The sequence below is a fragment of the Bactrocera oleae genome, chromosome 5 (assembly GCF_042242935.1).
Source record: "Bactrocera oleae isolate idBacOlea1 chromosome 5, idBacOlea1, whole genome shotgun sequence".
Taxonomy (NCBI): Eukaryota; Metazoa; Arthropoda; class Insecta; order Diptera; family Tephritidae; genus Bactrocera; species Bactrocera oleae.
Genome location: NC_091539.1, coordinates 363,579 through 387,500, shown reverse-complemented (window position 1 = coordinate 387,500; position 23,922 = coordinate 363,579). Strand labels below are relative to the sequence as shown.

Here is a 23,922-nt window from a genome sequence, read left to right as displayed (position 1 = left end):
TGTTATCTTCAACGTGACGCTAAAAACATTGCATTGTACAAGTTGTAATTTCGGAATTAATCACTAGTGTTCTGTATGGGTATCATGTTTAATTTGAGTAAAAGAAGTTAATAATTGATAAATGCGCGAACTGCTGTCTGTGGCCCATAAATCACTCAAATATGTTGCTAAAAAGAACAGAACTCTTTCAAAAGTTAAATAATAACTCGTGGCACAATTATTTCGCTTAACAAAAATTATTATTATTTATACAGCAGCGCAGATGTTTTCAGTCAATGCATTGTTTGCTCAAGTTGTAAAGTTATTACACATGCACTTATATAGCATTATGTACATATTTTTACTACATATTTCGACTAAATCAGCCAAAATGCCAACACGTCTACTGCTACTGCGCAAAATAGTTTTTGACTGAGCAAACACGCAACAACTTCAAGTGCAAGATGTTGCAAATAGCTATACAAAGTAATATAAATAATTTTATGATTGCATAAATAACTAAGAGACAAGAGCATCGATAAATTCCACTACATCTATTCTATTTAGTGGTGAATGACTTTAATACCATTTTCTTTATACGTTCACTTGTAAGTGAATTAATTTTATTGACTCAAAATTTTCAAATTGTTTCAGTTTTTTTTTTTTTAACTACTGCGAATAAAAAGTAGTAATTGCTAATGCAGGGCATATCATTGCTTTTAAATTTATGTTGAACCACCGCCAGTCCACTATGTGTTACCGGTTTTTTTCAAGTACTCTTCAATAGTCTAAGCAACGTTTTCGTCGTCATTGTTTAACATTCCTCTATTATTTCCATGGGCGAGCGCTCCGTGCCATTTTCCAATTTGGTTTTAGTAAACGGATATATATGCAAGTTTTCCTTAAAGTCCTTAATGTCTACTATTGTTGTTGCGTCCCCCTCTTTCGGTATGAACCGTACATCCAATTTGCTAGCTAATGCATTGAAAAGCTCTTCATCGTCAACCTCCGTCTCACTGCCACTGCTGCCGGCGTTGTCCTCATTAGAGTTTTCCTCATCACGCTTGGCTGCACGCTTAGAGCGTGCTGCGTCCTTATTGCCGATTACTTGCACCGACAACTTGCGCAAATTGGTGCGTTCGTTGTTTAGGCAAAAATCGATTATATCCTGCTTAGCTAGCGCTCGCAGTACGTCCACTTCACGTCGTCTTCGATCGAAAACATATTCCTCGGATGTGATCTCCTCCCAATTGTGAGACACTTCCTCGGCGAGTGATATATCAACAACCTGTTTGATTTTTATTAACGATTCACGTACATGTTCGAAGTCTTCTTCACTCATCTCTTCCAAAATTTGCAACATTTTTCCTCGAAACACTTCAATCCTTTCGTCCACATGAGCTGCACTAAACTTTGTTTCCTGTGAATTTACAGCGATTGAGTAACCAATTATGCCATAGTTCATTCGCACTGATGCCGAAACATAGTAACCCAGCTGCTCCTTTGTGCGAAGTGTGTCGAATAATGGTTCCTCAACAAACATCATTAATAGATCCAAGATACTTTCGACCAGGATCGAACCCGGTCCTATTTGGTAAAAGTTACACATTACAGTATTCACATCGTCTTCATTGAGAGAACGGCAGCGTATGAAGTGAGAACCTTGTGGCAACTGGACGGTACGATTCTCAATGTATTTCGTCTACGGCAGCAGGATAATAAAATATATGTAGCTTTTTTGTAGTAAAGTGCTTCAAATATACTATACCTCTTTGATATTCCGACAATTGAGAGTAGTTAACACGGAATTCATTACATTATGCGCTGACTCCTCTGTCAAATTGCCCTGCATTAGTGTCTGCAAATATAATTCACTCGTATACGCGTCCGAGAAATGCAACACATCATTTAATGTGAGACTATCTAAGCATTTATATTTAGTTATAATCGGCCAACGGATGTGCTCTACGATGCTTAAACGAATATCCCTAAAAATGAACAGTACATTTTATTTATTATTAGGCTACGATGGATACAAGTTTACAAATGTCCTACTTGTTGAGAGTTCTCGGCTTTATCAATGAATTGAAGTAAGATTTCTTCTGATCCGTTTTGAATATATTAAACTGATCTTCCGTTATGTGTTCACGCATTGACACCATAGCTTTGGTTATAATGTCCACAAGCAAATGTAATTTTTCATTATAGCCATTCACCTTGCAATAACACAAAATAAAATAATTAATTAATCGCAGTGAATCAAAAATTATATCAAGTTTATATATACCTTTAGTATAATGCCCTTTTCGACAGTGTAGAATTGATACGAAAGGCCCGCAACAGTGGCTGGATAGAGTTCTTCACTAAGTCGGAATTTAACCAATCTCTCATAAAGAGCACACAGAGCATCGCTGTAAACATTAATATAATATATAGAGTTTTAGTGGCTTTTGTTACAATCGAAAAAAATGTGTGGTGTTTACTTTTTGGGATCCTTGCGCAATAGTGGCGATATAAAATAAAAGTACATGTATGCCTCAGGAAGCAGAAACTTATCATCTTGTCTAAACCACAATTCACATATATCCGTCTGAAGTATCTTCTTAGGGGCGCTCGGCAACTCTGGTTTTCCGTTTTCTTCCCAGTGCAAACGAAAATCATTCGATATAAAACGATTTGGCTTCGGCAAGAACAATTCTGGCATGGGCTTTGATTTTTCCCACAGTTCACGCCATTTTTGCGGCATTTTAAGTGTGGTATATTCAGTGCTGAACCATTTTTCTTTCTTGTCATATGTTACACCTTCATATTTGTGTTGCGAGGTGATCATTATATTGAATCTGAATTCGTTCAAATGCTTTACAACATCTTGAATGTGATCTTCATTGTACTCGTAATACAATTCAGTGCCAGTCAATATATCCTTCGGTGGATAATATTTCATTTTAACAGCTAATTTTTCAACATTGTCCAAAGCCGGACGCTGAGATTCGAACCGGAAGTTAGTCGCCTCAATTTTTTGCAACTCTGTGTAAGCATCTTTGAATGGACCGCAACCGGCAAAGAGTTTAATAAAGGCAAAACTAGCAGCAAGTACCTTGAAAAGAAATTAATAAAAATAAAATTGAATATTTAATCGTGTTTAGTGCGTACTTCGTCGAGATGCTGGAAACCACGATCAGTCAAAAAGATACCGATAACGAAGGAAGAATAAATGGAATTTGATTCGAAACCGCTTTCATCGATTCCCGCTGTAAGTTCCAATGCCCACAAGCGTTTTCTCAAATAAGCACATAAACTGCCCTCTCCTTCGTAGCCAATCAAATGTGAAATAAATTGATCTGGTTTAGTTTTATATTGCTGTAAGCACGAGAGATGTATTGATGTATGTGTATGTAGTATTTTTAGTTATCAATATGCAAACCTTTATCATAGACGGCAGTACCCATGTAAGTTCTAGTTTACAAATATTTTCCACTGGTTTAACAAAAAATACTTCTTCGAAAAACTCGTTTTGGAAAGCGTCTCGATAATTGTACGGCGAAAGATCTAAACCCGGAAGATCGTTACTAGGAATACCCGAGAAATGTTTCACAACCATTTGCTCCAACTCGTCGATAGGAAGACGAGCTTGCACACAAACACACATACGATGAGCACTATAGTGTCGCTTTTGAAATTCATGTAACATTGCATGTAGATCATCATCACTTATTCCATCTTTAAGAGTTTTCAGATTGCCCCACGGAAACGTGGCATGTGGGTAGCCTGGTGTGGCGTAGGCAGCTACAAGTTGATCTCGGCGCACTTCGTCGTCATGTACTATTTGTTGAAATTCAGATTCAACAGAATCACGTTCACGTGTCATTGCTTCTTTTTTCATAAGTGGTGCTTTCAGTAATGCCGAGAAATAATCCATACTGCTGTCTAAATGCTCTTCAGATACCTCAAAATAAAAACAAGTTTCTTCGAACTCCGTATGTGCGTTGTCAAAGCCGCCACATTTTTTAATGTGTGCATCAAACGCATTCTCCGCTGGATACTTTTCTGATCCCATAAAGATCATATGTTCCAGGAAATGGGCTAGCCCTTGATATTCGGTGGGCTCCGTGAATGAGCCAACGTCGACCAATAATGCACAGGCAGCCAATTTCTCGTCACCTGTAGAGTCGATTTGGTTTACATTTCAAATGATGTATTTATAGATAATCGTATACAGTTGTGTAAGACTAACCTTCTTCTGACTCTAAATCTGAATCACTTTCACCGTTGTCTGTTGTGGATGTGCTCATAGATTCTTCATCTTCACTACTGGTACTACTGCTCTCTTCAGCACACGAGTCGCCCGTGGAATCATAAGATGATGAGGAAGATGAAGAAGTTAGTCCACAATGCGGCACCGGTGTAGGGTCTGACACAAGCAAGGCTCGAATACCATTACTCAATAATAATGTTCTGAAAAAAATTATGTCAAACTCAATAATAAACTCAAAGTATTATAGTTTTTACTTATAATGTTTTTTGTCGCTTTCCGATTTATCAGGAATTTCCAAATATTTCGCAGAAGCTTCTGTATTCACCATGTCTGTGGTTGAGAAACTATTTCTAAAATATCCAGGACGAGAAAAACGAGTTGATGTTCTCCGCTTTGGAAAGTATTCCGATTCAATATTTAGTGATATTGTTTTTGCTACAGGCGTGTAGCGATTGGTAAGAGTAAAAGAATATTCCAAAGATATTTTAGACACCAACAATTTCGAAAATCTTCGAATAATCATAAACCTTTTCACTATCTTCTTGAAATTTGGATGATTCCTATTATTGTTTTTATTTTTTGCAGTCAAGGTTTTGGTTTTTGTGAATTGGTTGCAATTTTTTTTATTATAATTTATTAAACGTAATACAATTTTTTTGGATTTTTTTCTTAACCAAATTTACCGCAAGCTCCATCCAAAAATGAAAGCAAAGTGGCCGAAAATTAAATCCTACTGATGAATTTTTGTTCTTCTCTATTTGCTTTGACGTTTAGTCCACGTTCGCATTTCATATTAGATTTTGACACTCTCTTATAGGTGAGAGAGCGATTGTAGAGAACGTTCTCAGGCAAAGAACGTATATTAAGAGATGGTTCAATTGCGGACTAGCGTGTGAACTGTCAAAACCTTACAAAAGACGATTAGTGGACTTCACCACAGCTAGCTCGGAAGGAGACATTTTAACCGAGGCTCGTGAATATAATAATAATATGTAGTATGAAATGAAATAATATACATTTGCTGTCTCTGGCGACCGTACGTGATCGTAAAAATAGCTCAATTTTATTGAATAAGATTTTTAACACCTAAATATAATTCACTTGATTTGTTTTTATAGGAATACAATTTAATTATTGAATTTATAACAATGTGTATAAATATTTAAAAACAATTATAAATTGTATTATAGAGTAAAACTGTATTGCTTTAATGAAAATGCTACCCTGATTGTTAAACACGGAGCAGAGAACGTACGTTCTCTGCACGGAATGTCAAAGAAAGCAAGTGATCAAAGTAATTTGGGAAATAAGCTAAAAGTGATTGAAAGTGAATTTTTTATCTTCAATCTGGTGAAAAATATGAAAATACTTCCGAAAAATAAATATTAGCGTATGAAATGCCTTAGAATTAGAAAATACCATCACAAGTGAACCTTTAATTATCAGTGAAAAGAAAAATAAAACACATTTATTAAATTTTTGATATGACGTTTGTGATGACACCACATGAATAAAGAAAACAAAATTTACCAAATCCGTCGGGAAGTACTATCATTACTTATCTCATGCAAAGCAAGGAAAAAAGACAAAAACATCAAAGAAAATAGATTTAAGCTAAAGTAGAGTGCTGACGCAGAGGGCGGACGCAGTGCTTGTTCTGGCGTTTGCAACACGCCCGCCCACAAAGCACCTAGCTTTTGACGCGATAGAACGGATAAAACCAACACGACATTGCAACCACAAATACTTCAGTAGCGACATTGCGTTTACTGAATATTAAAATTCAACCAGCGGCAGTGACAATAACTACAACATTGATTATAGTACATAGGAAGAAGGTCGACATAGCAAGCAGACGATAGGCAATTATCACCAAACATGGCTAGTATATCGGACCGGAAGCGAAATACTTTTTTGAGTTATGTTGCACCCTCACCTGGAGATGTAAGTAGAATATATTAGCTTTAAGGTTGTTTATATTCAATAGAACTTAATGTACTGTTACGAGGAAAAATGACATCACCTCTAAATGTGCATTTCCTTTATGAGTTACTATACTCAATAATTAAATTTCGATTTGATAGATTCCTCGCCAAGAAGGTAGCGATGACTGGCTTCCAACGGAGCTGCGGGACCTTCATTTGGCTAAACCACGATTATTACCCAACGAACTTGTTGTAGCATCGGCACCCGCTTATCTGTTTTCTGCTATTTTGCCTGCTCCTACTGAAGGTTCTGAGCTGGATATGTCTCGCCAGGCAGTATTCGGTTTGTTAAGTGTCACCAATTTCAAAATGGCATTTGTGCCACTACAACGACACAAACAGGAAACACCTCTCCAGGAATCGTATCAGGAGCATTTATACTTGCAACGTAACGACGTTACTCTAAATAACATAGATTATGTGTACCAGCTAGCAGAGGGCGGTAGAGTCAGCGTAAGCGCATTAAGTGGAGGAAATAGACGCAAAAAACTTGACGCACAACAGAAAGTGATGAGCAGTCGTATTACGGCACTTCACATCATTTGCAAAAATTTTCGTTTACTTAAATTCGCCTTCCAAAATTCAAGATCTGGCCCTGACTATGGAAAACTGATTGCTTCAGCTTTAGCGCGATTCGCATATCCATCGCGTCATGATCTCAGTTTTGCGTACTGTTATCGCGAGCCATATTACTCCATGTTAGGAAAATCGAGTGTCACTATGTATAGCACAAAAAATGACTGGGCACGAGAGTTAATACGATGTGGTGCAAACGAATGGCAAGTTGTAAGTGCCGATAGTGTGCCTCAATTACAAAATGTGTTGCAGGCCCCAAAGTACACCCTACCGCCTCACTTTGTCATTCCTAAATGCTGCACAGTTGAACGGTTCTTGGATTTATCACGAGCCTTCTACGATTCGCGTGCGGCGTTTTGGGTATATGGTTATGGCAATGCATCGCTTGTTCGCTTAGCGGAATTAAAACCAGCAATGCAACAAGACACGAAAGTGGAAAATGTAACACTTGAACTAGTGCGAAAGTGTGATCCACGTCATGCGCTAAAACTTCTACAACTGACGGATCGCCTTCCTAGTATACAAGATGTACAAAGAGCGTACCTAAAGTTTCGTCGCCTTTGTACTCCGGAAAGTCCGCAAGAATTTCTGGTTCAAGATTCCAAATTTCTTTCAAATGTTGAAAAGTCGAATTGGCTCTTCTATGTGTCACTGTGTCTACGATATTCATGTGAGGCTGCAGAATCATTGCGAACCGGTACGACATGTGTATTGCAGGAAACCAATGGTCGGGATTTGTGTTGTATTATTTCGAGCCTGACGCAAATAATACTAGATCCTCTATTTCGAACAATTGATGGATTTCAGTCGTTGGTACAAAAGGAATGGGTGTCTCTGGAGCATCCTTTTCAAACTAGATTAGGTCACGTTCGTGGTGATGCAGCAGAAGAGGAAGAAAGTCCCGTGTTCTTACTGTTTCTAGACTGCGTGTGGCAGTTATTGCAACAATTCCCAGATGAATTTGAGTACAGTCAAACATATTTGACCACATTATGGGATTCGTGTTTTCTACCTATATTTGATACATTTCAATTTGATACTGAGGCGGATCGAGCGCGAGCGGTCAATTTTGGTAATCTGGTTCTGCGTCCTGTTTGGGATTGGGGTGAACAGTTTGCTGAGAAAGATAAGGTATTCTTTACAAATCCTTTCTATCAACGTCAACGACAGGAACAACAGAATCGTCGCTCTATAGCGATACCTGCAGGTGCTGTTATGTTACCCGGACTAGCGCAAATTTCCGCAATGAAACAAGGGCAACAGCAACGCTTTACAACCATCAATCCGCAATTGTTTGTTACCTCCTCTACAATACCAAAGGATCGCTATTTGGAGCCGCAACATCGCATGGTTGATTTGGCAATATGGGAACAATGTTATTATCGTTGGATGCCTATTTTAGAAATCAAACATGGCGGCTTTCCACAGATAGATCTTAATCATCGTTTACTGTTGAGCAACATTGCCAAATTACAGCGTTGCTTAGAACTTCAGGACTTTGATGATTTACCAGATATTTACTACGAACGGACCTGTGAAAAAAGGCCCCTCATAGATAGCATGACAAGAAGACGCAATAGCATTGAAATGATCGATGGCGTAGAACGACGTCGCAAGTCTTCCTTACCGGCTACCTTAAATGGATTCAATAGCAGTGGATTGCTTCCAGAGATTTCGTCTTTTTTCCCCTTCAGCATAAACACGGGCGAATCTGAGCAACTTATCGACATATTAACAAATAGCAATGAATTCCTGTTAGAAGGGTCATTTATGGAACGTCTATCCATCGCATAGCATTCCGATATTTGCAAAATGTCTCAAGCAGCTAAATTCGGTTAAGACGCAAATCTAAAATTGAGCTTCTTAGTTAAAGTGTTTTGAAAACCAGTTCTTCTCTTTATTTATTGCAATGAATTGGTCAAATCGGTATTTACAAAGCCAAACATAAAAGAAATACTTAGAAATAGCATTGGTATTTTGTGAAAAGAACTTATATTTCATGCTGGCATTTATTCAAATCATGCAGTACCAACATACTCACATGCTATTATCCAAGCAATTCAAAATTCTTAATACATACCTTAAATGAGAACATTATAGTATTATACACATACATATATATTTTGCTACTTTAATTTTCATTAAAACTTTCCTCTTTGTTTATAAACTATTCCGACTATGCGTATGAAAGTTTAAATTATTAAAAATTTACTGAAGTGACGGCAGTTATGTATGTTAATACAGAAAAAGTCTTACTCGTTAGACATGTATGAAATGTTTGTATTATATAGGCGTATTTAAATAATAGTTGCAATTTTCATGCAATTGAAAGAAGCATTGAAATATTACTTTTATCAAGGTGGGGTTTTGTATGGTATCGGTTGGGACCGATAAAAAATAACGATTTCGCCCGACCGCAGGACAACCATAATAAAAATGTCGCACCAATGTCGTTACGATATTGCCTACATAGTTATATATATAAATATATATGTATATTGAACACAAATACTAAAATATTTATTATATTTTAATATTTCACACGTAAATTACTAATCGAAGCATAAGTAAATAAATTAAAATTGTAAAATGCATTCAATGTATTGTTGAAATGACAAATCGAGAATAAAATGGAAGTTATACGAAGTTTGAATTTTTATTGCGGAAATGTTTGTAGCCAAACCACTGTGCTTGCATTATATATCTATGTGCATGATACATAATATACAGTGTTTAACGTTAAAATAGCGGTTTTGTGCTTATGAATACGAGAAAGTTTTGTGCGTGTTTAGCCAATCTGGTATTTTCTTTGAAATTGGTTGATAATTTATAATTTCTTGTAAATGGCACCACGCCGGAAGAGAAATGTTCCATCTGTGGAACAGCTGCATCATCGCACTGCTTTCTCGATCGCCATTATAGTTGCTAACATGGTAATTAGCGAACATCGGCAGTACTCTATGGAAATATTAGGAATTCATAATCCTACGCAAATTTATGTGAAAATTTTGGAGCTACTTGCTTTTGCTGAATATAACCATCGCCGGAAGAGTAACTAGAAATACTTGGTATGGGTGATCATACTAAATTCAACATAATTTTATTCATATTTAACATTGTAATTAAATAAACACGTTAAGTTAAATAATATTTCGCAAAAGTTACATAAATATCCAACAAATTTTCGAAACAAAGTGCTGTTAATATCGCAAAGATTTCACTATTGATCGGGTTTAGTGTCTTTTGTTGAGCTTTTTTCTGGATTTTTAGTTTCTGTCAGTAAGAGTGATTCTATGCCAACCTTCTTTAGCTCCTCTATCAAATCGCCACTTTGGTGCATTTGCAATAGAATATCACAACCGCCCACAAATTCGCCATTTATATAGACCTGAGGGATAGTAGGCCAGTCGGAAAACTCTTTGATGCCTATAAATTAAATTTTTGATAAGCAATAGTTTGGAAAACACTGTACTTGAAAGCCTACTTTGTCGCAGTTCATCGCTTTGAAGGACATCATGCGCGTCATATTGTACACCATGCATTCGCAATATTTGAACCACTGCATTGCTAAAACCACATTTTGGTGTTTCGGGATTACCCTTCATAAATATTACAACTTTATTTGTATTTACAAGCTGCTTCAATGTGTCCTTATTGAATGTTGGCTGCTTGGTGGTGCTAGTTGTACCAGTAGCTGTTGACGCACTTTCATATCGTTTAAACACAGGCATGCGTTGCGCAAGTGCGCTCTGTCGGAAGAGCTGGCGTAGGATTAATCTTCCAGACATTTTCTATTTTTCTAAATTTTTATTGCAGTTTTAATTTTGTTGAATAACAAACAAATTTTGATCACTTCCGATTTCTTCACCTATTTGACGGTCAGCTGTTTTGATTTTGCATATGTTTCATAATTGAGGTTATACATAACGTTGCCATACTTACATAGTTTTATAAGATAATATAGTATGAAGTAAAGCTATGTTTAGTTATAAAAAATAATTTTACATTTAACAAATGTCAAACAAATTATCAATGCCCTGTATTTACATTAAAATTTGGTTTATGTAATAAATATAAAAGATTGACCAGGTGTTTTATAAAAATTAAGAAAAATATATATGGCAGTCCTTTTATTAGTTTAAAATTTTTACCAGAACGGCATCTCTTCAACACGCATTTTACACCGCGTTCTTGTTTGTAAAGTATATTCCACAATTTCTATATTTTTGTATATTTTTGCAAATACAATACATTAAATAATGGCGAGTACTAGTTTCAAAGCTAGTTCATCAGCTGGTGAGGAAGCATCATTTGCAACCGGGCAAGAACCAGTAACGACACCAGTATGCATGATTGTGCTTGGCATGGCTGGCTCTGGAAAGACCACATTCGTTCAGAAGCTTACTCAGCTTTCATTTACTCATTTCAAACCGTATGTTATAAATCTTGATCCTGCGTGTCGAGAAACTCCATACCATGCTAATATTGACATCAGAGACACGGTGAACTACAAAGAAGTTATGAAACAGTATAAACTGGGTCCGAATGGTGGAATTGTCACCTCGTTGAACTTGTTTGCCACTAAATTTGAAAAGGTGGTGGAGTTAATAAGGCGCGCTGGCCAGCAGGGTCACAAGTGGTGCATTATTGATACACCTGGACAAATCGAAGTATTTACATGGTCGGCTTCTGGCACTATAATCACTGAGGCACTAGCTACCATGTTTCCAACTGTTGTAGTGTATGTGATGGATGTTGTGCGTTCCATAAGCCCGACCACATTCATGTCAAATATGCTGTATGCCTGCTCCATATTGTATAAAGCTCGCCTGCCTTTCATTGTGGCACTCAACAAAGTGAGTGGGGTTTAACTCAATATTAGAGCTGTTATTTCACAAGATTTTATATTTTACAGATAGATGTGCAGGACCATGATTTTGCTGTTGAGTGGATGAATGATTTCGAGGCTTTTCAGGAAGCACTAGAGAAAGAACAAAACTATATCAGTAATTTGACAAGAACAATGTCCCTTACACTCGATGAGTTCTATCGTAACCTACGAACGTGTGGGGTGTCGTCGAAGACGGGGATTGGATTTGATCGATTTTATGATTTAGTGGGCGATTGCGCGAAAGAATACGAACGGTAATAGAAATTGTTATACTATAGTACAAATTTAAGATTAATTCTGCTTTATTTGTTTGCTTGCAGCGATTATAAAGCAGAATACATCAAACTACGAGAGGCCAAATTAACTGAAGAAGCGAAAATGAAAGAAAATAAATTAGCTGCGATCGCAAAGAGCAAAGGTGAAGGAAGCGAAGTACATTTGGGTGGTTTTGTAGAGGAGGTAAATAATAAGTAAAAATGAAATCTTTATATATGTGGTTCTTATGGTATATGTAAATGTATTCAGGTTCCACTTGGCCGAGAATTGTCTGATATTTATCTCAAACATCCTGGAAATGAGAGTTCTGAGGACGAAGAAGGTCGCGAAGAAGAAGCACCTACCTTTAATGAAGATCATGTGGAGGAACAAAACTTCAATCAGTTTGTGAAACAGCACACGGATGCTCAAAAAGAAAAAAATATACAAAAATGATATGAGAAGCGCGTGAAACAAAATGAAATATCAGATTCCAATGAGCTAGTTTTAGAAAATTCCTAAACCAATAATAATTATAAATTATGTGTATATATACTTTATTAATGATTTAAATTGAGTAGGTTTTTAGGCGCAAAAGCTAACTTATGTTGTTGTATTAGGCGTTACAGTTTACCGGCTAAGAAGATAATTGAAATGTACGCGCGCATATACATATGTATGCTTATATACGTGGTTGTATAGTATTACTTATGAATTTGTAGTAATCTGTAAATTTATATATGAAAATGCATCCGCTACAGAATATATGGTATATAGTAGTAAGCTACTCATTTTGTGGTGGCGTAGTCAAAAACAAAGCATTGTGTAATCATTTTAGAAACAGCAGTTACATATATAAAGCTTAAATTTCTTTTCATTTGACACCAAACTAATCAAAATCGGTTCGGATTCACTGGAGTTATGACCGTTCAAAGTCATTTGATATTATGCAAGTATGATGTATGTGTGTATGTGCGTACATGTGGGTCCGGCGGGCAGGTATATGGTATGGGCATATGTGTAACGGATGCGACCTGGGTAACGGAGACACAAAGAGTGTGTGTATTAACCGGAACTGGAAACCCAACATACACCAACCTTAGCTGGATATAATTTTTCAGGAAACGGAAGTGTTTAACCGGAAAATTATGTTATTGGAAATGCTTGTTTGAACAAACTTCCGGTTGATAGCTTCCGTTTTCGAAAAATTATTATAATATATATATTGTTTTAAATTTCAATAAATATTAAAGATTGTTTTTTTTTTTGGTTTGTGTGTCGTAATAAAGGGGAGAGCGGAATCTTTCAAATGCATGATTTATTAGCAACTGCAATGTAACTACAATTTCTAGAGAATTTACAGGAACATTTTGCATGTAGTCTCATCACCCATGGGCCAGCTTGGTAATACATTTTAAGCCAATTAAAACAAATTAAGCCAGATTTTTATTATATTAGTGTGTTTATATATATTCTGTGGAAAAGGGTTTTATATACGCCGCCAACCCTTTTAGGTAATTATAAATGACAATTTTGCTTTTGTTGTCATGTGTAAGGGCTACGGTGAGGTGAAGGCCTCCTCCACATTGAAGCGCGAAATTGCATTCATACAATATTTTCAGAATTACATATGGTACTTGCGAATTACGTACTGCACTTATATATGGTATAAATACATGCGTGCATACAATATTATTGTTGTTTTTGTAAAATGTCGGCCAATGAAAGTCGTACATATATTTGATTGCTAATTATATTGTTTGTGTGGTCAGTAGGTATGTATTAGGCTTATATCTGCAAATGTGTGTATATATATGAGTGTGTGTTTGTGAGTTGTTGTCAACAATTAGGTAACCATTCATTTCATTTGTTGCTTGTATTCGCTTTGCTAGTTTGGTGGATTATCATTAGTACCGGAATAACAAGCAGAAACATTCAATATATATGCATTTATGTATATAAGTATATGTATATGTATATGTGTATGTAACATTTATATAGGAGAATGTGTGTATGCACTTCACTTATAAATAGTTGCGTGTAATGTTGCACTTAAATTTAACATTTACTCAAACTTATGTGTCAATATTTGTATATTTGTGTGTATGTATGTATAAGCAATTTATAGTTATGTATGTATGTGTGGCAAGTATGCGTACGAATACTAATGAATCAATCACATACATATGTACATACTACAATATACAATATATATCTCACGTGGCTTAACACTTTTTTTGCATAAATAGTTTACATTTACATACTTAACGGTTTATATGCGCGCACGCATCTGCAATAACTTTAAATATGCCATAAGGAACACATATACGCGCATGCAGAAAGGTTTGCACTCACTGATGCCACAATTATTGCAACAATTGCAGAATGCTGAAACTCGCATATTTTCAAAGAGAATTACCGTTGCGAAAACACAAACTGTGTGCATCCGAAACGCACGCGGTAACTGATGTTGTTATTGGCAATGCGAACATTTGTGCGTGCATGGGTTTGTACATGTGTTGGTATCTATGTATGTACAATACATAAATATTTAGATTAGAGTTGTTGTTGTTGCATGTGCTTTGTATATGTGTGTTTACACTAATTACGCTTGTCTACTTGCTATCACATCGTCTTACAAAAATAGTTTTCAATTTTCTGCTCTTTTTCTGTTCGATAACTACATTTTTGTGCAACTTTGATTTGCTTACGGGAATTCTACGTCGAACACTTACAACAATACAATTACGCGGCGAATACATTTGTGTGTGTGTGTGTATATGTATGGGAATATACATATATGTGGCTGTTCCAGCTATGGTGCAGGTTCGTTTAGCGTTCAATACATATAAAGCTATTGGATCAGCGCGCGTTGAATATCTAAATTGAGTTTTTTTTACAAGAGTTCTAAGCCTGTTTTTACTTATGTATGTACTTACTTATGTGTGTGTGTTTCAAGGTTGCAAGGTGGCACAAGCAGCTTAAGTGTATTATAAATAGTGGCGCTGCATGTAGTCTACTTTTAGGCGCTGCAACTTGCGCGAACGCCTGTCAAATACAGCGGACGTTTGCGATATTTGCTTCGCTTCTATACATATTTATATGCAGGCTTACGTTTTGTATGTCTATGCTACTTATAATTTGAAGAAGTTTTCAATTTGATTCACAATTATATAATTTTTTCTAATTACACTGCATACGCATATTTTCGAGTTTCTGATTTTATACAGCGGCAACTACAAATATAGCTCTGCTGTGCGCATGCATACACGTATGCATGTATGTAATATGTTTCTTCTTGCATATCTAGCCTTTTTTTGCACTTCCACATTGTCTTTGAAAGTTGAATATGTAAATTTAGAAACTATAATTAACTTAAGTACTTTAAATACACAGCTTTTTTAATTAAATACAACAGTCTTAATATGCTTTTTGTTTGCTTCGAACATGTAAGTTGGGCGTTTCAAAGTGTGCTTTTGTAGTTTTGCAATCATACGCTCCACTTTTGTTGCTGTATTTGTAATTCAGAAATTCGCTTCACATACTTTTCAAATGCATATACTTGTGTATGTAATTAGGTAATACTAATGGTTGCTTGCGTGTTGTCGACACGTCTATAGTTAATATCTTCACTTAATAATGCTGATTGTGTCCAGTGTGAGCTTTGCTTACTTGGGAGAAAATAAACCCTAAGAACAAAAAAATAGTCGCGCTGCCGTTTACACTGCACAATACACCCGTTTCCACTTGCTCGGCTATGGTGGATAAGACCGCTCGTCGTTTTATTTGTGACCACTTCAAGTGCAGCTTGTTCCGGCTGGGAGCATGTGTCTGTGTGTGTTTGACTGCCAACAAAATGTGTGGTGTTGTTGCTGCCGGATTTAATCCTCATCGGAGAGATTTGCATTGGTCAGCAGCGTTGTGTTGTCGTCGCCACCGGCCTCTTCCACATCCTGAGAACAAAAAACCAAAAAAAAAAAAAATCGAAATTAGTAGCTCTTACTTGCAGCAATAGGTAAAGGAGCTACTTACATTGCGTTTTCGCTTGCGCACCGATGAAACGATGGCGCGCTTGTTGCGTGCTATCAAGCAAATTGCAATGATTAGAATCATGCCAATTAAGGCGAAGCCCAGCAAGGCTGGCAGCAGAACGCTATCCTCCTTGTAACCCTTTGTAGCAGCGCCATGTAAGTAAGAAAATTTATACGTATGTATTAATGACTTAAGTATATGCATGTATGTACAGTTACATATGCATAACTGTGTTTAAGTTTTATAATACTAAATTATTCACACGATTATAATAAAGAACCTAGGTCTTTACTACTGCTGAACCATGCCGCTTGCATAAGGTTCTACAAGAAATACGAGTCATTTAACAAAATATGTTTCTAAAAACATAGTCTTTGAGTTTTTGAAGCTGCTTTTTAAAAGTTAAAAAAATATTTTCAAGAAATCAGAAAGTCTAAACTCAATTTTTCGAAATTTTCGCATATATGATTTCAAAAATACAGCAACACTTGAGCACTTAAACCAAGTCCATACTCATCTTCTACAATTATTGCGTTATCCAAACGGCATTTGATACTTACAGTCCATTGGAAATATGTCGACGGATCAATATATGGCCAATGCGACTGTATCCAGGCGGCGTTCTTTGTTTCCGCGTTAATCTTAATAGGATCCAACACACCGGTTCCACTCGCATCAGCAGCAATATCTTGCCCGATGCCACCGTCTACGGTTGCCGCTTTGTTGCTGTTTTGATTTTGTGGTTTAATTTCTGAGTTGGTGCGCACCAGCACGGGCGGTATGATCGGTTTCTTTGCTGTGGACTTGAGCAGCGGCAATTGCATTATGCGAGTCGTAATGGTAGGTAGGGTGGAGTTTTGATTGGAAATCGCATTGGCATTGGCTGACGCTGCAACCGCCATCGAGGCAGCCGCCGGTGCATGTGGCGAATATATGCTTGTAGTGGAGAAGGACGTTGTTGGACGTATTGCGGCTACTGGTATATTTTGCACTGTGCGACTGGGCATTTGAACATTATTTGCGTTGGAGTCCAGCTGTTTATTGCTGTTGCCACTGATTTCATTCCCACTCTGAGGGAGCTGTGTACGCTGCGTGGTGATTACTACAATCTTGGCGGGCTGAATACTGTCCGATTCGAAGCGAACTTCTGTGACGAAGTTACCTACTCCATTCGACGCCTGCTTGACTGTTGCATTATTAGCCGACATATGCACATCCTGCAGTGCATCGCTGCTCAAACCCAGCATAGTGGTTGTAAGTACTCCACTCTTGGTTTCAATAGCCGTTTGCGATTCAACGTTTGCCGTTGAATTGTTTTCATCAGTAGGTGGCTGCTGTTCTTTGTCTGAACCATATGCAATCGGTCTGATTTGGGTCGCATTTATATTTGGCTGCGTCTGTGTTTTATTGACGCGCAAAATTATTTTCTCCACGCCGTCGCGATTGATAATTTCCACTTTTTGACCAATGTTAGCGGCGCTGTTGTGTAGCGGCGCATGTTGTGGGCTGCCAATGCCATTTGCACCGGCCTTCCTCGGTCCGCCGCTGCTTCTATGCAGCCCATTAATGTTGCCGCCATGTGTTAGTGCTGCCTTTGTCTTCAAGAACCATTCCGTGGGGTTGGGCAGGCACTCAGCTGAGACCAGGAACGGTATCAATACTGCGCCTACAATAACGGTACATATGAAAATCAATCCCAAGTATGCGAAGAATGAACGGCGTCTTGGTCGACGCGCCTTTCCTTTGCGTCCGGTAATGGAATTGCTGTTACTGCCGGCGCTTGATAGCTTGCCCTCGATGCGAAAATCATCATTTTGTGGCAGTATTGTATATTGCAGGCTGTTCTCGCCATGCCGCACCGTCTTGTACATGTTTACGCTGCAATTTGTGGCGCTGAGTTGGTGTGAAAAGACTCACTAACGTACACTTGTTTGGTCTAAGTAGTTTGAGAATGCCTTAGCATTGCGAGGGTGGGTGAAAGATTACTAACTTTAAACTCGCTACACACACATGCAACACACAAAGTGGGTGTCGGTGGTTGTAACGTAGTAACCACTACGTTCGCCAATCGCTCTATTCGTTATTGATTAAACAATATTCTGTGGCACGACAGGAAATTAAGTAGAAGAGGGCACAATGAGCGGCTGTTTTGCACGATAACTGTAATGAATTGCTATTACAGAAGTGGATATTGCTTTCTGGGTTCCCTCCGAACTCTTACAGATTTTTATCGTTAGTCGCCAGTATTGTGTGTGGTAGATTGGGGCATTCAATTATTTTACCACCTTTCTGCTGTTCTCCACAAAATGTAAGAGTTTTGAAGCAGCTTGCAGGATTCTGCTTTTTTGCGCTAGATTATGAAAACTTGTTTATAATACTGAAAACACTTTTTGTTGAAAAGTCATTTCATGAGCAGAGGGAATGTTGTTGAAGAACGTTTTTTTATGTTTATCCTTTTTACCACTGAAATATTTTTTTCACTACGTTAACTTCAATGACTTGGAGTCACAATCGCTTAACACAGTTAAATGCTTTTATTTGATTTGAAATTATTTTCGTTTTTAAGTTTTCTTGCAATAACTTCTGCTCACTGAAGTATATTTGGTTTCGGAAATTTTCTTAAGCAGTATTTCTCGATGTGCTGCAATCCCAACAATTTTCGCAAATCGCCAATTCGTGTCAAATATGCTAATTTTGTGTGTACTCGTCGATAAGCGTTCACTGTCAGCCACTTGAGTTGAGTATTTGACAAATACTTCGAGTTTGCTTTTTCTACTCGGCAACGAAAAATCAATAAAAAGGACCTGTGGACGTATTCCTTGTGTTCCTTTCCGCGCTCACTTAAATTGCCGTGAGAGTAACTTATTACAAAAGAGCGTGCGACTGTCTTCACTCCAAATTGAGTTAGGTGATTTGTCATCAGGCATTCTGTGCTTTGGCCGGCCGTTTTTGGCGCACTTAGCAAATACAACTGGCAATGCTGCATTTGTTATGGCACATCCTTGGTCATAATATAACGGTATTAGCGTAGTTAGGATATACTTGATGTGGTGGCTGTGCGAAACGAGCTGATGTGAAACGACTGGGTGGCTTTTTCAGTAATAAATAATTGAAAGCGCTGGTTTTGGTTAACATTTATTACTAATTAAGAAAGCAAATAAAATTTTTTTATAATGTGCACATAATTCATATTTATGCAAAAGTAATCAACGTGGTAAAAATAAGAAAAATACAGAACAAAACCAAGAATAGGAAGGCGTAAAATTTATCATCAAACACGGACTTCCCAATATAATATTAAGTACCCATAGTATATGCAATTCTACACAAATATATTGATAATTTTCCAGTTGTTGACAGGCCCGCTTTCTCTAACAAATGGGCATGTAGGCGCTTACAGCGCGACCACGAGCTGCTGCTCTTGTTCTTTATATTTGCTCATGTTTGCTGCTTCTGATCGCACAATACACAGATGTGTACATATACATAGGTATATGTTGGATGTATGTATATATCTATAATCGCTGAGCAAAATAACAGAGACGCGTGCAATTATTTATAGATTTAATTTATGAATTTCTAATTTCAGATAAACAAAGAAGTCAAATGGAGCGTGATGCCGAATTTTTTACTTTTAAAGGTAATTGTTGCTAAGAGTGACTCCACACAAAAACATTATCATAACATATTTGCATATTAAGATATATATACTTTCACATGGAATGCTTTGATGGAGCATTTAGCAGCAACGCCACATTTCGTGCTGGCCTTTTCTATTGGTTTTCGCATATGTTGATAAATAAATAATTGAATAACCTCTCTCTGAGCGAGCGCCACCGCCGAGTTGTCCACTTATTGGAAGGGAGATAACCTGTCGTCGGCTGCTCACTCCGCTGTCGCTGTTGGCTGGCTAGAAATCAAGTATCGCTGTTCATGTAAAGGCTAGTCGCAAGATTTTTCAGTTCTAGTGGAGCCATTAGGCTGTTTGGTTCAGTCGCAATTCGCCAGTGCTTGGACAAAACACAATTTGATTTAATATTTCGGCAGTGACGTGGTTAATTACTGTGAAGATGTCTTTGATTCGTTTAATTGGCGCCGAGGTGAGGTTTTTATGATAATCGGACTAAAACGAATGTACAATACATACAATAAATCAAGCAATTAAGAACAGGCCGCATTATTGAGATAACAACAATGTCATCGCAATAATTGTTTTATTATTTGCTCATTTCTATTTTAATTGGTGTTTGTTTTGCTCAGAGCCACGCGTGGCAGTGAATTCTTTATCACAATAATGTTATGTAACTTATTTACGGGTAGAACGCGACCACTACATGCCGTTGCCTAGCGGCTGCAAAGAAATATATTTTGTATTGTTTTTGTACATAGATATAACATATGTATATTTATGCTTACCTTGCTGCCGGCCAAAGAGCGAAATGTGTTGAGTGCGTGGCTACCGGTTGGTGTATTATTAGTTCGATTGCCGCGGCGACAGTCAAAACTGAAATCAAATAGGTATAAGTACTTTAACATACCTGATAACATGAAACAAAATTTTTGTTAATGTCTTTTGTTATGAAGAAACAATAAACAGTTTTTGATATTACGAAATTTCAAAATGTCAAATAATGTGATGTAGCAAGAGCCAACTAACCGAAATTAAAGCTTCTGTTGTCTATTTGGAATTTTTCCTGCAGGGCATGTGTGCATATACACTATAAGTAACGCATGTATACGATATATAGCGAAAATGATAATAAACCGGCATGTACGTCAGTTCACAAGTCAACCAAATAAGTGGAAAGAATAAGCACATATCTATATGCAGATATAATCAAGGTATATATGTATATATACAAAGTATATACAAAGTATAATATACACATCTCTGTCGCTTTTGGTTTAACAACTTTACGTGCAATTTTTTTATACAATATAAGCAACAAAAATGTGATATTCTGTTTACCAGTTTGGGAAAATAAAGTAGCAGTTGGCGATAAAACTATAAGTGGTAATTAAAAACTGTTATGGCGTCAATAAGATGAACAAACGCTAAATAATTTTTGATAAAAATATAAACAAACACTTAACTGTAATATACTCGTATACACATGGTAATTTATCATTTCAATGAAAAATGAGCCGTATGTGTATTATATGTACGTACTTATATAGCAGTAAATTTGCCGCTGCTGTAAACTGTTTACTCTCTTATTACGAGTGCGAGAATGCTGGTATATAACATTAGTATATTCCTTCATTGATTAGCTTTTGCGTTGCGATGTAATGCATTTCCCCAAGCACTTTGACTTTCGCTCATAGCAGAGTCCGAGCAATGTCAAATTAATTAAAACTGAAATCAACCGTTTTATTAACTAAATTTGAATACCTCAACAGTTCATATGTAGACCTGACTTTTTCAGCATGCTTTTAGTTTTATAATTTATTCGGCGATGAATTTAGCGAACTCAACCGTTTGTGACTGAGTGGTAAATTGCTTTATGTACATCAATCCGAATAGAAAACAAACAACTGGACAAAACATGTCTACATATGGTACATGTACTAATAAATAGGTTGTAAGGTATGCGCTCGCTGTGTTTAATAGCAATGAATCAAAGACGGTCAAGTATACCTTGCTATTGCAGATTCTGTGGTAAAATATACTAAGTGTTTTCCTTTTTCATGTTTTTTTTATAGTGCCGTTTGTTGGCTAAGCGCGGCTACTCTTCTGCTCCAGCAACTACAAAAATGTTCATCGATGGAAAATTTGTGGAGTCTCAAACCAAAGAATGGATCGATTTGCACGATCCCGCTACCAATGAGGTCATTAGCCGGGTACCCAAGTGCACACAGAGTGAGATGCAAGCTGCTTTGGAATCGAACAAAAAAGCATTCAAATCGTGGAGCCAACAATCAGTGTTATCCCGCCAGCAGGTAATGTTCAAATTACAAGCATTGATCAAATCGAATATGGGTGAATTGGCCAAGAACATAACCAAGGAACAAGGCAAAACACTTGCCGATGCTGAAGGCGACGTCCTACGTGGTTTACGTGAGTCTTATTTCACCGTTTTTTCCACTTATGCATTTGTAGCTAATATTACTACTATTTTTTTTTATTAAAACAGAGGTGGTTGAGCACTCTTGTAGCATTCCCTCACTTGCAATGGGTGAGACTGTGGCTAACGTGGCACGTGATATGGATACTTATTCGCTTGTCTTGCCTTTGGGTGTCACCGCGGGTATTGCACCTTTCAACTTCCCCGTCATGATTCCTCTATGGATGTTCCCAATTGCCATTACCTGCGGCAACACTATGCTTCTGAAGCCTTCAGAGCGAGTCCCCGGCTCGACTATGCTGTTGATGGAGCTGTTAAATGAAGCTGGCTGCCCACCTGGCGTTGTAAATGTCATTCATGGTCAACATGAAGCTGTCAATTTCATTTGCGATGCGCCCGAAATCAAAGCCGTGTCCTTTGTTGGCTCCGATGCTGCGGGCAAATACATTTATGAGCGTGCTGGCAAAAATGGTAAACGTGTGCAGAGCAATATGGGTGCCAAGAACCATGGTGTTATTATGGCCGACGCAAACAAGGAGAACACCTTAAACCAACTGGCTGGTGCCGCTTTTGGTGCTGCGGGTCAACGTTGCATGGCACTTTCTACTGCCGTGTTTGTTGGTGAGGCACAGAAATGGATTCCAGATTTGGTTGAGCGCGCCAAGAAATTGAAGGTAAATGCTGGTCATGTGCCCGGCACTGATGTGGGCCCAGTCATTAGTGAACAATCGAGGAAACGTATTAATCACCTTGTTGAATCTGGAGTAAAGGAAGGAGCTAAACTCATTCTCGATGGACGCAACGTCAAGGTGCCTGGCTATGAGGCGGGTTACTTCGTGGGCCCCACCATACTCTCTGACGTTACACCCGATATGGAGTGTTACAAAGAGGAAATATTTGGACCTGTCTTAGTAATCTTGAAATCCGATACTCTCGACGAAGCCATTCAAACCATCAATGCGAACCCCTACGGCAACGGTACAGCGATCTTTACCACTAACGGCGCAACTGCACGCAAGTTCGTCAACAAAATCGATGTGGGCCAAGTGGGTGTGAACGTGCCCATACCCGTAGCTTTACCTATGTTCTCGTTCACCGGCACGCGTGGCTCCTTCCAAGGGGATCACCACTTCTCGGGTAAAATGGGCATCAAATTCTACACACAAACCAAGACCGTAACACAATTGTGGCGCGAAACAGATGTGACGCACACGCAGGCGGCGGTAGCCATGCCCACGATGAAGTAGACCAAAAGTACATACTATATAAAGTGATAGTCCAGGGCGTTTGTCTTCCTATTTAAGATGCCTTAGGGTCAATGACCGATACAAAAATAACAAAGTTGATATATTTTTGTACGCTTGATATTTTCTTAACAATCCATACATGGAATGCTGCATTTATTTTTTTGTATACCTTAAGTATGTAAAGCTTCTAAGAGCTCGTTTGTTGCATAAATGTTATTAAGAAATAAACATATGAATACATATTGATATTAAAAGAAAAGTATCATGAAATAAGTATTAAGGCATTTACACGAAGGGCTCACGAAGGCTATGATGTCGTATGTACATATGTGGTAGTGGAATCGCATACTTTTTTAGATAGTGGGAAATCGAATGCTTGCTGTGACATTTGATATTTTATTGACACGAATAATAATGCAACGAAAAAATATGATAGCATAAATAGTGTGTGCGATCTTGCGAAAACTGCAATCAATAGTCATAAAAGTCATCAGACTGTCATACCCTTTCTATTCAGTTGTTCTAATCTTCTATTTAGCCTATGGCATTCTTCGATTACTTGATAGAAGGATATACAATTTTATTGCCTCATTGACACTGTCAAATTTGTATATACTCGTAAATTCATTGGATCATC

General features: G+C 37.6%; 6 protein-coding genes across 6 annotated transcripts; 3 read left to right on the top strand and 3 right to left on the bottom strand.

Moving 5' to 3' along the window:
- Positions 1–567: 567 nt before the first annotated feature.
- Positions 568–4,995, bottom strand: Nrd1 (Nardilysin). The gene is made up of 9 exons (XM_014234229.3): positions 4,489–4,995; positions 4,214–4,434; positions 3,404–4,140; positions 3,133–3,339; positions 2,463–3,076; positions 2,267–2,390; positions 2,035–2,195; positions 1,748–1,967; positions 568–1,681 (listed from the first exon to the last, which is right to left on the bottom strand). Exons 1-9 carry the CDS (start codon positions 4,755–4,757, stop codon positions 794–796), a joined length of 3,441 nt encoding a protein of 1,146 aa, XP_014089704.1. The 5' UTR covers positions 4,758–4,995; the 3' UTR covers positions 568–793.
- A 509-nt stretch (positions 4,996–5,504) lies between these two features.
- Positions 5,505–9,441, top strand: LOC106617199 (myotubularin-related protein 10-B). The gene is made up of 2 exons (XM_070110101.1): positions 5,505–6,178; positions 6,319–9,441. Exons 1-2 carry the CDS (start codon positions 6,113–6,115, stop codon positions 8,587–8,589), a joined length of 2,337 nt encoding a protein of 778 aa, XP_069966202.1. The 5' UTR covers positions 5,505–6,112; the 3' UTR covers positions 8,590–9,441.
- A 423-nt stretch (positions 9,442–9,864) lies between these two features.
- Grx5 (Glutaredoxin 5) lies at positions 9,865–10,697 on the bottom strand. Its single transcript, XM_014234231.3, has 2 exons — positions 10,280–10,697; positions 9,865–10,221 (listed from the first exon to the last, which is right to left on the bottom strand). Exons 1-2 carry the CDS (start codon positions 10,581–10,583, stop codon positions 10,016–10,018), a joined length of 510 nt encoding a protein of 169 aa, XP_014089706.3. The 5' UTR covers positions 10,584–10,697; the 3' UTR covers positions 9,865–10,015.
- A 264-nt stretch (positions 10,698–10,961) lies between these two features.
- LOC106617181 (GPN-loop GTPase 1) lies at positions 10,962–12,492 on the top strand. The gene is made up of 4 exons (XM_014234200.3): positions 10,962–11,651; positions 11,711–11,940; positions 12,007–12,145; positions 12,212–12,492. Exons 1-4 carry the CDS (start codon positions 11,055–11,057, stop codon positions 12,395–12,397), a joined length of 1,152 nt encoding a protein of 383 aa, XP_014089675.1. The 5' UTR covers positions 10,962–11,054; the 3' UTR covers positions 12,398–12,492.
- Positions 12,482–19,801, bottom strand: LOC106617171 (uncharacterized). The gene is made up of 3 exons (XM_036372586.2): positions 16,534–19,801; positions 15,974–16,111; positions 12,482–15,894 (listed from the first exon to the last, which is right to left on the bottom strand). The coding sequence occupies exons 1-3, from the start codon at positions 17,842–17,844 to the stop codon at positions 15,823–15,825; spliced, it is 1,521 nt and encodes a 506-aa protein (XP_036228479.2). The 5' UTR covers positions 17,845–19,801; the 3' UTR covers positions 12,482–15,822.
- A 133-nt stretch (positions 19,802–19,934) lies between these two features.
- LOC106617196 (probable methylmalonate-semialdehyde/malonate-semialdehyde dehydrogenase [acylating], mitochondrial) lies at positions 19,935–23,544 on the top strand. The gene is made up of 3 exons (XM_014234224.3): positions 19,935–20,073; positions 21,677–22,031; positions 22,108–23,544. Exons 1-3 carry the CDS (start codon positions 20,044–20,046, stop codon positions 23,283–23,285), a joined length of 1,563 nt encoding a protein of 520 aa, XP_014089699.1. The 5' UTR covers positions 19,935–20,043; the 3' UTR covers positions 23,286–23,544.
- The last annotated feature ends 378 nt before the right edge of the window (positions 23,545–23,922 follow it).

Coding starts and splice junctions, on each gene's coding strand:
- LOC106617196 (XM_014234224.3), top strand. CDS start 20,044: ATGTCTTTGATTCGTTTAATTGGCGCCGAG. Junction 20,074..21,676: donor TTCGTTTAATTGGCGCCGAG/GTGAGGTTTTTA, acceptor TTTTTTTTATAG/TGCCGTTTGTTGGCTAAGCG. Junction 22,032..22,107: donor CGACGTCCTACGTGGTTTAC/GTGAGTCTTATT, acceptor TTATTAAAACAG/AGGTGGTTGAGCACTCTTGT.
- Nrd1 (XM_014234229.3), bottom strand. CDS start 4,757: ATGATTATTCGAAGATTTTCGAAATTGTTGGTGTCTAAAATATCTTTG. Junction 4,141..4,213: donor AGATTTAGAGTCAGAAGAAG/GTTAGTCTTACA, acceptor TCGACTCTACAG/GTGACGAGAAATTGGCTGCC. Junction 1,968..2,034: donor AAGCCGAGAACTCTCAACAA/GTAGGACATTTG, acceptor GTTCATTTTTAG/GGATATTCGTTTAAGCATCG.
- LOC106617171 (XM_036372586.2), bottom strand. CDS start 17,844: ATGTACAAGACGGTGCGGCATGGCGAGAACAGCCTGCAATATACAATA. Junction 16,112..16,533: donor CGACATATTTCCAATGGACT/GTAAGTATCAAA, acceptor GCTGCTACAAAG/GGTTACAAGGAGGATAGCGT. Junction 15,895..15,973: donor TGCGCAAGCGAAAACGCAAT/GTAAGTAGCTCC, acceptor TTTTGTTCTCAG/GATGTGGAAGAGGCCGGTGG.
- LOC106617181 (XM_014234200.3), top strand. CDS start 11,055: ATGGCGAGTACTAGTTTCAAAGCTAGTTCATCAGCTGGTGAGGAAGCA. Junction 11,652..11,710: donor TCATTGTGGCACTCAACAAA/GTGAGTGGGGTT, acceptor TATATTTTACAG/ATAGATGTGCAGGACCATGA. Junction 11,941..12,006: donor TGCGCGAAAGAATACGAACG/GTAATAGAAATT, acceptor GTTTGCTTGCAG/CGATTATAAAGCAGAATACA.
- Grx5 (XM_014234231.3), bottom strand. CDS start 10,583: ATGTCTGGAAGATTAATCCTACGCCAGCTCTTCCGACAGAGCGCACTT. Junction 10,222..10,279: donor AAGCGATGAACTGCGACAAA/GTAGGCTTTCAA, acceptor TTTAATTTATAG/GCATCAAAGAGTTTTCCGAC.
- LOC106617199 (XM_070110101.1), top strand. CDS start 6,113: ATGGCTAGTATATCGGACCGGAAGCGAAATACTTTTTTGAGTTATGTT. Junction 6,179..6,318: donor TTGCACCCTCACCTGGAGAT/GTAAGTAGAATA, acceptor TCGATTTGATAG/ATTCCTCGCCAAGAAGGTAG.